Below are 13,003 nucleotides of genomic sequence, written 5' to 3' on the forward strand. Positions count from 1 at the left end.
TCAAGATAATACAATAAATGATGGCTGCCGTTGTCTTAGAGATCAAACAATCAGGAGGCTCAGGCCTGATTTTTCTTATAGTAGGCCTGCCTAGTGGATTGAGAGGGTGATGTGTGGAGTCCAAAACAGTAAAATTAGTGGTGGTTCTTAAAAGTTTTTTGTTTTCTTCCTGTCAGGTCATGGAGCTGCTGGTTCATCTGAATAAGCGCATCAAAAGTCGTCCAAAAATTCAGCTTCCAGTAGAGACATTGCTAGTTCAATATCAAGATCCTTCTGCAGTGTCTTTTGTCACTGTAAGTGTTCTGTCCAGAAGAGTTTGCTGATTTACTTTTAACAAGCAGAATACTCTATGATAAACTTCCGTATTTAGCTCTGTCACTTTTCATAGCAAGTATGTTATTGACATGGGGTTGATATTTTAAGAGATTTTTTTAAAAAATAAGTGTCATAGTCTGATGTGGGTGAAACTTAGTTTCATAAAGCAGCTGCACTATTGATTCTGTTCGAATTACTGACAATTACTCTTGATTATTTCATGAATGTGTAAATTGTCATTGCTTGTATTGTAGAGGATCTGTTCATTGTTAGAAGCTCCATTTTGCAAGCAGCTACCAATCCTTGTCTGATACGTGCAGGATCAGGACCTTAAAACATAGTGCAGAATCAGAGCCTTACTTAAAGCATCCGTATTTCTCTGAACATGTGAGAACCTGTTAGAGTCAGGACCTTATCTGAGCAAGAAGAGATGAAAAAAACGCTATTTTATAGATACATTACTAGATGGTTTCATTCACGATAGTTTAAAACGTGAAAATACTTTAAATGAGTGTTTGTGAAACTATGAAGACAATTTTCATTTCAGCTGGGGTGGATCTGTTGCAAATCACCGTTGCGGAAAAAATGATAAAATCAGAGGGAAGCTTTCTGTCCTTATGTAACTATTCAGTCATATGTAGCATAAATGGAAAACTGTGTCGTAGAAACTGATGGAGAAACATTTAGAGTTTAAACAGCAGCAACATAGAAGTAATCTCAGATTGTCTTTAAGTGAGATTATCTAGAGTTCATCTTTTAGAAATGACTGAGGGCTTCTAGAGATCATGTGTTCTGTAGAGCAGTAAAAGAATCTGATTTGAGGACAAACTTGACATAAACTGTGCTTTTGGCTGGACATGTCAAAGATCTGTTCTCGTTCATGTGTCTGAGCAATGCACATTGTTTTGTGCCATGAGGCTTCATAAAGTTTTAACAAGTGCAGTCGATGACTTGTAATGCTTCCCACTTCAACACTTCTTTCAACCAGGTCATTTAACACATAACTCTTATCTCTACAGTTCTTGGCTGGATTTTGATCAATATGATAACAGGTAGATAGTCCAGTATTCAGCATTGTTCTGCTATGAATCCTGTATCTGGACTCTGGATTGCATTTGCAGCTTTTAATCATGATGATATAGAAACACATTTCAAGAGAAAATTTGCCCGTGCTGCTGACTTTGTATTTATTCAATATTGTTTTCTATTTTATTTCAGAAATAGGTAAGAGAAAACATTACATTTGCTTTCTTTGAAGCTGTTGCTCAGGTAAACCTGCTTTTGGTGAAATTGGCAGCAAATAAGAGAAGCTAGAGAGGATTTTTTTTCATCATTGTTTTCCTTCTTTCAAAGTGAAGGCTTAGCAAGACCTGCTCAGAAAACCCATTCTCAATAGGTTTTGCTGAGCCTTCCCCTTCAATAGCTGTCAGTCTGATGAGCCTTAGAATTAAGAAATTGGTCTTCCAAAACATACATTGTTTCCAACACCCGATTATGTAACACAACGTACAAGAAGAGTTTAATGAACAGATATTTCTTTTGCACTGTTGCAATACTGTGTGCTTTTTCTACTCCTTTAGAATTTTACCATAATTTATGTTAAGATGGGATACCCCCGTCTGCCTGTGGAAAAACAATGTGAATTGGCTCCGACTCTTCTCACTGCAATGGAGGGAAAACCTCAACCGCAGCAAGACAGGTATGCTTACTTATTCTTGGAATGAATTCTATTGTTATCATTTCAGTGAAATAATTTGTATCACTTGTTAAAAGGGTTTTTTTCTTAGTGATATCTCCGTTGCTTAGGATGTTCTTGGCTTTTACAATTTGTATCAGCAATTCAATAGTTTGTGTGCTACAAAGAACTCTACGGCCTAATGTAATAATATACAGGATCTGTAGCAACTGACTCCCTGTATGATAGGAGGCCTGTTTTATGATGGATGTGCCTTTCCATATCCCCATCCATCTTCATCAAATTCTGGTTTCCAGCTTAAGACCAGACCTTCAGTAAATACCTCTGTCCTGCAACAGGAACAGCGGTGAATGTCTCAGATTGACCACTCTAAATTGTGAGATAACCAAAATTCCTGCTCACTTGAATACTTAAGTTGTAATAAATAAAAAAAGACTGAAGTTGGGAACTGCTGTGTGCTAACAACTTCTAGAAAACTGTTAATGAACCTGCTTCCTATTTACATTGAGATGGGTTTCCACCATGCTGGCACTGGAAAATGGCACTAAAATCATACCTTTATTCACTCTACATGACTGTGACAGTGTAAGTGAATTTTTAAAATGATCTTGCTGAAAGGTCTTGTAGTAAAATTTTCCTTCCTTTCATGAAATCAGTGTGAAAATATTTGTCTTCTCTGGGACCATGGTTTTGCCCTGTCCGAAAAGCAAGCACATGAGTGAAGAAGGATTTGGGAAATCTGTTTATACTGGTATATAATTGATATATTTGTCTGTGTGCACTCTTTGGGGAAGCTGAACAGTGTTCATCAACTTCTGCTCTAGGCAGACTCAGATTTAAAACTTTAAATTTCGTATGGATGAGACAGTCCTAGACTGTATTTTGTGACTTAATTACAAAACATTAAAAGACAAAGGCAGTGAGTGACTTTATCTTTTTAGATGTGTGCGTGCATGCAGACAGACATGTATGTTCTATTTTAAGTGCAAACCCTAATTTATCTTCTGCCTTCTGTGTTTACATGGCAAATAGAGGCCACTGGATTGTGAATCAGATTAAGTTTTGTTAAGATTTTTTTTTTGCTATTAAGGACCAGGTTTGTTGTTAAAGGTTTCTCTCTTGAATGTTAACAATAAACAGGTGTGGTTTTTTTTAATGGTTGCAGTAAATATAATTGTTTTTCAGCCTAATGCATCTTCTAATACCAACCCTTTTTCACATGAAATACCCTGCTGAACCACTGAAAGCAGCAGCTTCTCCATTTAATCTTGCTGAAAAACCAAAGACTGTACAGCTGCTTTTGGACTTTATGTTGGATGTTCTTCTTATGCCTTATGGGTAAGTAAGAGTTAATACCAGTCTTCTCTAGTATTGATGTGTTCTTTGTGTGTGAAATATTACAAACTGTATGCTCCGAAACTCATTTAAAATGTGCTGTTATTTCCTAGCTCAAATGAAGCCACTTACGTGTTTCAGTAAGATAAAAAGCAGGTTCCTAATTTTAAGAATGGGATCACCATCTTCCTTATTTAACAAAATGTCTTTCTTTCTATTTAATTAGGTGTTATGCTACTCTGTCCTTGACCTCTTTTGGCATCAAGGTGAAGCTATGAGACATGTGAGCTACCTGTTAAATAACCAAACCTTTAAAATAGAAGCCAGATCAAAATGTGTACTCATCTTCCTTCAGTTGAGTTTTAAGGCTTATTCCTAGGTCATAAGCAAGCATAATCTCTGAAAACTTGAATTGAACCTTTAATAACAAGATTTGTCTTCCATCTGTCTTCTGATGAAAAATGTTTTAGCTGTAATGGTGTGTCTTGGTGTAAGCACTGTTTCTGAGAGCAAGAATGATATACAGAGCAACTTGAATTTACTGATTGCTGCTTGTTAGGCGTCTTCTAGTGTCTAAAATCAATACTTTCTCAAAATCTATTTTCCACTAACTTTTTTAGTGTCTGTGTATTGCCAGGGGAGCTTTTGCTTTGAAAGAAATTAGAAATCATTTTAACGGTAGAACACATTTCTTTTTTTTAACAGTTAATTGATTTCTGTAGGATTTTTCTGAGCACCAACTCTTGCTCACCCAACTGGATTAACCTAAAGGAATGACTTTTAAAACAGTGAGCATGTGATGTTTCTCCGTGTAGCTTTGCTGGAGGCCATGCTCCCATCAGATATTTCCAGGGCTGCCTCCTTACCATTTGAGTGTGTAGAGTCTTGCAGCTTACAGTTTGAAATGCCTAGCCGGCTCCTCTGTTCACGGCTCACACTGTTCAGCCACACTGCTGTGGCTGTGGCTTCAGCAGATGAAGTCCTTAGGCTTTGCAATGAGTCTTCACTTCCTTCCATGCTTTTGTACTCTGGCCGAGCATGACAATTTCTAAATACTCAGACCACGAGGGTAAAGGCGAAGGTTTCATTTTATTTCCAGAAGGTGCTTGGAGAGAGTCTTCAGCTAGCCTGTGGCTCTGGATGTCTGCCTCTTAAAGTCTTGCTCCCTGGGGTGAGACCGTTTGCAGCTGTTTACAGCTAATTTATGCCTGGTAGAACTTGCTCTGTCATTGCCCGGTTGTGAATTAGCCTTGCCAGTCTGCATGCAGTAAAACAACCAGAAAGCTTAACTCTAGGGCTTAAACCTCATAATGAAATTCAAGTGTTTAAAGTTTTAACTAACGAGACTTGGGATGAATGTTTATCCTCATTGTTGAGACTGACTACTTCCTTTTGTTGCCTGTGTGCTGAGTGCAGAACAGATTATGTCTATCTGAAGCAAAATAATTCTGGTTGGTCTCTGCACTGCAATTTTGGTGCCTTCATGTGTTGACCAACTTCACTTCCAAGGATATAGGGAGAGGTGAAGTGGCTGTTGTGAGTACAGTGTGCACAGGGCAGCTAGATGAACCAGTCTCCAAAAAGACTAAGATCTGTAAATTTAACTTTTATGTTTTTTGCTTTCTTTCCCTGCCCATCTCTGAAACAGCCATTTTCCAAGACGTTATTTTATTTATTTATATTTTATATCAATGATTGTTGCCTGCACTTCATCATGTTGCATATGCTTCGTTATTTCCCTTTTTAGGTTTCTTTTTCATAGAAATCATACAGATGTTAAAGCTTTTAGTACAAGTTTCTCAAATGTAGTACTGTCTGAGTATTCATTCACCTCTAATACAAAAGAGATCGTTCTTTCTGGTTGGTAACCTGAGATAACTCTTTTCAGAAACACCAGTGGACCCTTCCCTTTCTGAACAGGTTTGTTTTCAAACAGTTACAATGAGATCGTTATGGCTCTTGCAGAATATGCTGGGATAACTGGTGCTGAGTTTCAACTGAGTAAAATTCTGCCCCATGTCAGAGTCATGGAACTGGTTAAAGAAGAATATGTAAAGTTGGACAGGTTGTGTTTATTCCTCTGTTTCAGCATCTAATTCAGCTGGCAGTGTGGATTGGTACAACCTCTAATGAAACTCCCTTTCTGCCTGCTTAGGTTTGTATTGAACGAATCTCAGAGTCGACAAAGCATGCCCTCGGCCCAGGGGTCTTCATCTAGTAGCACAGGAGGTCCTGGAATCCCTCAGCCACCCCCAGGGATGAGCTTTTATGCAGCCAAAAGGGTAATTGGAGATAGCCCATGGACACCAGAGCTGCTGGAACAGGTACTTGCAGCTGCGGGACTGGTCCTCGGTGAGCTGGGGGTGATGACAGGTACAGCTACAGACAGTGGAACAGAAGGCCGAAGGGAAAATACATAACTAATTCTGATCAGGTCTTTAGTTGCCTTGAGGGAATTTACTGAGGGACTTCGCATGGTGCCTGAAGGAGCTTTGCCACAGTCATATGGGGTGGGAGGTGGCAGGAGCTCTTAGAGCTGGTTAGGAAGCAACCACGACTGCAGCCTACTCTGTCTTGCCTTTCTTTCTAAAGATAGTAAGGTTGCAAAACTCTCTTTACATGGATGAAGCGTCCATTTTTAGCAAAGAAACAGCAGTGTCCCTTAATTGTAATGCTGATGCTTTGCTACAGGTGACTGCTTTGACAGAAGGCAAGAGGAAGGCGCTGTTAAAGAGATGGAGGGCATGTGAACTTCTCCTTAGCAAGCAGAAGCCATCATTTGAGACAGCTGAACTGCTACAGTTATTGTAACATATGCTTTCTTGTCAGTAACACTGCCTTTACTTTCCCCACCGTTGAACAGTGTAAGCTGGGGATAGTGAAATTCATTGAAGCTGAGCAAGTGCCAGAACTTGAAGCTGTTATACACCTGGTTGTAGCCTCCAGTGATACAAGACACAGTGTTGCCACTGCAGCAGACCTTGAACTGAAGAGCAAACAAAGGTACGAGTTTGGATGTTTGGGAAGGATAGTGTTAGTGTTCCTAATAAGGCTAGCTGCAATTAATGTAGTGCTCCAGAGAGACTGTGCTCTGAAAGGAGGAATGCTGCAGTCCTCCATGTACCTGCGAAGCTGCCGTGTATTCACACAGGGCTGGGAATGCTAAGGCTCACAGCCTTGCAGTTGGGAACATCACTTGGCTCTGGAGCTGACAGCTTTAGCTGTCTGTTTTCATTATCTTTGATACCACTTTCAAGCCATTTTCTTACCCCTTCATTTCGAAGTTCCCAATAAGGGCTTAGTAGATGATTCATAGCTGGTCAAGTTACCTGTGTTGTCTTTCCCAGAAAGATATACTTTCATTTAATTTATTAAGGGAGTAAAGAGACTGTCATTGTGAAGTGAACGATAGTCTAGGATGTTTGGCAGCCACTGTTTCCTGCACTATTAAAGCTTTTGCTCATCTGCAGTTCACCTTTCATCATCTAAAGATAATGCTTCTGTCTTTAACCCATCAAGAAGCCAGAGTAATTGCTGTTGGTACTATTTGCTGAGTCATTGATTCTGCAAGGTTTGCTGGGTCGTATAGGAGATTTTGAGCGAGAGGCACCTGCCTTTGAAATGTGTAGGTGGCTTCTGTATTATTAGCAGTATAGGACTGTTTAACGTTGAGTCAAATGTGTAACGTGAAACCTTCTCCATTCGAGTCCATACATGTGCCTTAGTTGTAGCAGGGGAGATGCTTCTAGTAAGTGATGAGAGCCTGGTTAAGGAAGGCAGTCTCTCCTTTGCTGCTTGTCTCATCTCTCCCTTTGTGCTGGTATTCTCTGCCTGGAGAGCAAAATACATGTGTGGACAAAATGCATGTTAATATGTAATCGTAAATGTCTTTTATGGTAAATATATGCTACCTCACAGCTCACTTGTTTGGAAATCAGTTGCTTTACTGAAAGAGATTGTTGTGTCTCATCCACTTTTCTGAAGCATGCATGCTTAACTTTTTGTTTTCTGTGAGTTGTTTTTCGGGTATACATGTGTGTCCAAACAGTCTCATCAATAGCTGGCATTAGGTGGTCATAGGCAGACCGGTTTGTCTGAGAGACCAAGATGAAATACTCCTAGAATTAAAAATAGCCTCTTTTCTATTGAAACATCAAAGCACCAAGGTCGAAGAACATGGAGAAATTTGTTAACAGATGACCGTTCTGTACTTGATCGATAGACTACCATCGTTTATATATCTTGTTTCAGTGGGAGAGAAGGGAGCATGCAGATTTCTGAAAAATTATTTGGAATTATATTGTCAGAATTTGTGGGTGAAATTTGTAATCCCTTCACATTCTTTGTGATTATATATTATGTGGGTGAGAGAGGAGTGATTAGCAGTCAAACTAATCTATTTAGATAAGTTAATCTATTAAACTCAGATCTGTTAGATCTATTAAAACTCAGAAGAATATGAATATTACGTGAAATGCTGTAAAATACATACTTTCAAAAGTAATCAAAGGTTGAAATCATAACGTTGGTATTCAATGTGGTTTTTTCTTTAGTTTAATTGACTGGAACAATCCTGCTATCATCAACAAAATGTATAAAGTGTATCTTGGGGATATACCACTGAAAACCAAGGAGGTAAGATTTCCCTTCAGAGTTGCATATCTGCTTAATTTCTGAAGCTGTGATTTTAGTTGCCTTATTTGATTTGGAGGTGACATAAATATTTCTTTACCACTTCCTTTAAACTCTGCTTTCACTGAACGTTTTTGCTATTGAATAATTTTTTTCTCTGTTCCAGTGTGTTCTCATTTGCAGTAGAAGCTAATTCAGCTAACTTAAAAGTACTACTGTCCAAAGATGCACTATACTGTTTCAACTCTGTTTCTGACAGGGATCTGTTCTGAAACCAGAAATGAAACGAGAGTCAGTCAGCACCCGTGTTAAGTTAAAGATAGTTCCTCATCTTCTGCGATCCAGGCAAGCTGCAGAAACGTTCCCAGCTAACATTCAGGTAATACTTATGTTGCAAAGCTGCTCTTCCTAATGAGCTTGATAATACGCTTCCTCCAGTACTTAGAGGAGGGAAGTGGTGTTACAGATGACAGTGTTTAAAGAAGAAGGGGGATTAGAAAACCTTTGAAAGTGAAGCCAGACACTCCCTGATCTTCTCTCTGTTCCTTTGGCCAGGTAGTTTATGATGGACTCTTTGGTGCAAACACAAATGCAAAGCTGAGAAGTCTGTCTCTGCAGTTTGTGCATCATATTTGTATCATGTAAGTATTTCAGAGTGAGCACAATGTTTTTTGACTATTTGCCTGAAAGTCACTCTGTTTACTAAATATGTAACTAAACTATGGGCAAAGAAAGAGTACTAAAACTCATAGAATAAGTAAGGTTTTTTCCTTAATCCTGAAATCTGTGTGCGGATGCTTGCACACATTAAGCTGTAATTTCTTAGCTTAACAAAGTTGAGAAAAAGTGATAGAGAATATGCTTTAGGGGATGCGAAATATAATATTTTGTTTGTTGGTGTCTCTAATTGCAGTTGTCCAGAAAGTAAAATAAAGCCGTTAGGCCCAATGCTTTTAAATGGACTTACAAAGCTGATCAATGAATACAAAGAGGTAAGCTGAAAGGTTCTTTACTATAGAACTGTAATTCTTCGTGTAAGTACAAGCAAAAGACAAATGCCTTTATGATGGAAACTGATAAATCGCTTTTTTGTAGTTGCCTGAGATGGCTATCAAAGGATACTTTTTAAGAAACTTTGTTGAAAGAGAAGCAAATACTTTAAAAGGCTATATAGGAAAACTATTTTATTTGTTTAACAGCTGTAGATAAGTGCTTGGACACTATTTGCAAAAGTCTTAGGAAATTAATAGTGTTGGTAGTCCAAACAGGGAGGCTGGAGTAGCATCTAGCAGCTGTTACTCATTACTCAGGAGCACACAGGAGCCTCAGCTCCAGGTGTATAGCCAGTTGTGATATGCAGCTGTATAGACCTGCTTGTAATACCTTCTGTTCTGGCTGTCCAGGGATGGTATTGCTATGTGAAGGGTGTTAGAAACAGAACTGCAAATGCCAGTGTGGCCTGAAGAGGTCTTTCCATTGCCATTTCATTAGGCAAATGTATCTTGTGAAGGGCTGATGCTGCAGACCACCTCTTCTGCAGCTTTGATCTTCTTGCTGGTTCGCTTGACCTGTTGGATGTGACCTTCTGGCCTGAGTTGGTGTTGAACTTATGAGCCTCCCCTGGGAGGGCATGAAAAAGGAGAGTTCAGGAAGAAATAAGCCCATGTATGAATACACTGCATTGGTCATCTGCAGGATCCATTGTGCACACAGCTTCCTGCATGTAAAGCTGTTGTTTAGGGCCAGTGGAAAGTTTCTGTCCCTTTGCTGCTGTTTCATACGCTTGCTGAATCTCATTAGCTGTCTCTCTTGAAATAAAATGCCATTAGCTGAGACCAGAAGGGAGATTCACGTTTTGACACCATTTGTAGTTTTCTGTTTCTTGTGGAAAACCATGCTCCCTCTATTACTATGTAATGCTTTTATTCTTGGATACATTTATTTTATATTTCAGGATTCTTTGTCCATGAAAGCCTCTTTCAGCACTTTGGAGACAGTGAATGTTTAAAGTAAATGTTTAATTATAGAAGATATGCCTTTATGTATTTCTGGTTTTGCTGAATTTTATTTATTGTTATATCATTCAAGGATTCAAAACTGCTGTCAATGGCATATTCAGCGGTTGGAAAGCTCTCCAGGTAAGTGAAGCACCATTTGATCAATGGGACATCGAAGAATTTTTCCATAGTAATCTGTTAATTTATCATCAGCAAGCTTTTGCCACCTGCCAATTTTGCAATTGAGTGTACAGTGCAGAGGAAAGCATTCTTCTTGTGACACATCCAGAGATGTAAGAAATACGTTTTTAGCTGAGAGCTTCTCTAGCAGTGATTAATGGCAGCTCATGAATTATGCACAAAATTTTAAGAAATGGTTCCGCTTTCTGGATTGCCAGAAACATAAGGAATGTGCAGCAGAGAGTGTGAAGCTGGACAAGTGATACGTTCAGTGGTATGCTGGTGATCTAAGTGATCATCCGCAGAATATCTCACTTTCAAAACTGTGTTAAGGGGGGGTGTGCTGCTCTGTGGTGGCAATGGATGAGATAGAGCAAACTTTCTGTGCTGACTATTTTGTTTCGTGGGATGAGGAGAAGACCAATGAAATTTGAAGCATTTCAGTTTAAAAAAAACCAAAACAAAACCAAACCTGAAAACTTCATGGATGAAATATCTTGTTTCAGCCGAATGCCTCAGCTCTTCACCAAGGATATAGCACTGGTACAGCAGTTTTTTGAAGCTTTATGCAAGGTAAGTGCTGACAGGGCTTTGGGAAATTAATATTTTGTGCTGTTTTGCTTAATTCTTGTCACTGAACACTGTAAAGTGAAAACTCTCATTTTTGTACTGCAGGAAGATGCTGATACTAGACTTGCCATTCAGGAGGCCTTGTCTATGATGGTTGGAGCATACAGTAACTTGGAAGGAGCCCAGCGTACCCTGATGGAAGCTCTTGTGGCTTCTTATTTAATAAAGGTATTTTCAGTGAGGTCAAAATTAAGTACATTAAAAAAAGAGCTATTCATTGTTTTCCTGTTTCCTGACACTTCCTGTTGTATACTTTTGGAACAGGTCTCCCTTTTCTTACTGAATGTATTGGCCTGCCTGGGAGAAGGAGGCATGCGTATGCTCAGATGAAATATTTTTAATATCATACAGTGGCTGCAAGAAGGATGACAATGTATTTTTTCTATTTGTGTTCTGTTTTGCAAAGAAACAAAGCAGTTGCAATTGCACTGTATGTTTCTCTTAATGTTCTTCTAAGAAAACTTTGAGGAGATAACTTCAAGGACAGTATGTTGTGAAATGCTTTGTGAAAGCGAAAGTTGAATAGAAAGTATCATTCACTGCTAAGTGGGGATTTCAGTATGCTGTGTGATTTCTAACATTATAAGGCACCTGGGAACGTCGCCTGAAACTCAGCTTTGAGACACTAATCCAGAGGAAACCACACTTCACTGACTCTGTTACTTTACTGAGTATCTTGTGGTCAGAATTCCAGAGGTCTGGGTTTTCAGGAAGAGTGTTTTTTGTATATTCTGTGTTTGCATGGGTACTCAGGGTGACTGCAGAGGTATATGTATTTCTAGTGGTTGCAGTCGTAACTGTGTAAGAGGCTATTTTCACACTGATGACTCTTGCCTGGGTGCTCGAGTGATCTAGGTCTCCAGGCAATACCATTTTGAGACTATCTGAACCCAGCAGAGAGAATAAGCACCCTAAGCTAATGTTTCTTTTACATCTCTGGCTCCTAAGCGCACCTCTGTTTTGTGTGGATAGATGATATATGTCTTCATTCATTTCAAAACTGCCTGGGTGGAGCAGTTCAGATGTCTTAAGAATTAGCGACAACGCTGATTTATGGTTCCTAAAAATGTGCATATATTTTATTAAACATTTCATTTTCCACTTCTGTATATATGAGACACTAGCTTTTTGTTTCCCTGTCTCCTGCCATGTGAGGTACTAGCAAGAACAGTGTCTCAAAATGTCTAAACTCTGAGTCACATTGGTACCAGAGGACAAAAGAGATGACTGATGACTTACAAGTGGTGAGTGCAGGTCCTTAGTGTGTTCATTTGAAACCCAACCATGTATTTGTGTCTCTTCTTTTTAAGCCCGAAGTTCAAGTACGTCAAGTGGCTGTGAAATTTGCTAGCACAGTATTCCCTCCAGATCATATCCCTTCCAGATACTTACTCCTGTTAGCTGCAGGAGACCCGTAAGTTGTTTTTCTTTTTAAGTTACCTTCATATATATATAAATATACACACACACATATATATGTATTTGCATCCGGTATATATTTGGATGAAATATGAATGTGTATATATGTGTGTGTATGTATGTATGTACGTAAAAACTCACTCTTTGAAAATCAAGTATGGTAACGGGGAAATTAACCTTTCCACAGGGACATTCTTGACAGTTCTGTGAAGAACTGTTACTGTACCTTATAGTAGTCTTTGGCTTGGATTCTTTTTCCTGTTTCAGATGAACTGCTGTCACTAAAGCACTTCATGTTAGTGATCAATTGAAAAGTAAAAATTTATTAACTGAAATCACCTTTACAGTGGCTGGAATTTATTTTTTTGCTGGCAATTTCTATCAGACTATTTTTAGCTTATGTTTGCAAAGAGTCAGGAGACTTTTGAGAGTTGCCACTCGCTGCTGAGCAGTAGTTGACTTATTAAATTACAGTAATCATTTTGTTTGCCATTTTCTGTTATTGTAATTTAAGTGGTGGGTTTTTCTCCCCACTTGTTTTAGTTGCTCCATTTTTATGTGCGTAGCTATTGTGTAATAAAGGAAAGCTAAACAGATAATTGCAACAAACAGCTCTGTCGTTGCAGTGTCAGCACTGTTTCAGAAGTTGATCTGCTAAGCAGATAGCGATAAACCTGGTAGGTGTCAGCTGAAGCTTCAATGTAGGGAGTGATGAGGAGGAAGAGCAGATAGGAGAACAAGGATGTGGGAACCAGGAACTCGTGGTGAACACCAGCAGGATGTGAGAGGAGCAGAAGTG

The 13,003-nt window shown here is 39.0% G+C and overlaps 1 protein-coding gene across 2 annotated transcripts in view; it reads left to right on the forward strand.

The window, feature by feature from the left end:
* Positions 1–13,003, forward strand: part of ECPAS (Ecm29 proteasome adaptor and scaffold) — a 69,436-nt gene that overhangs the window by 16,542 nt on the left and 39,891 nt on the right. For both annotated transcript variants that reach the window (XM_086628751.1, XM_086628752.1), the window contains 13 exons: positions 177–293; positions 1,896–2,014; positions 3,197–3,349; positions 5,502–5,670; positions 6,210–6,349; positions 7,900–7,981; positions 8,238–8,357; positions 8,534–8,619; positions 8,892–8,970; positions 10,067–10,116; positions 10,662–10,728; positions 10,831–10,953; positions 12,096–12,199. In XM_086628751.1, coding sequence (XP_086484877.1) covers positions 177–293; positions 1,896–2,014; positions 3,197–3,349; positions 5,502–5,670; positions 6,210–6,349; positions 7,900–7,981; positions 8,238–8,357; positions 8,534–8,619; positions 8,892–8,970; positions 10,067–10,116; positions 10,662–10,728; positions 10,831–10,953; positions 12,096–12,199 — 1,409 coding nt within the window. The remainder of the gene's footprint in view (positions 1–176; positions 294–1,895; positions 2,015–3,196; positions 3,350–5,501; positions 5,671–6,209; positions 6,350–7,899; positions 7,982–8,237; positions 8,358–8,533; positions 8,620–8,891; positions 8,971–10,066; positions 10,117–10,661; positions 10,729–10,830; positions 10,954–12,095; positions 12,200–13,003) is intronic.

Source organism: Tauraco erythrolophus, chromosome Z (genome assembly GCF_009769465.1).
Source record: "Tauraco erythrolophus isolate bTauEry1 chromosome Z, bTauEry1.pri, whole genome shotgun sequence".
In the NCBI taxonomy this organism is placed as follows: Eukaryota; Metazoa; Chordata; class Aves; order Musophagiformes; family Musophagidae; genus Tauraco; species Tauraco erythrolophus.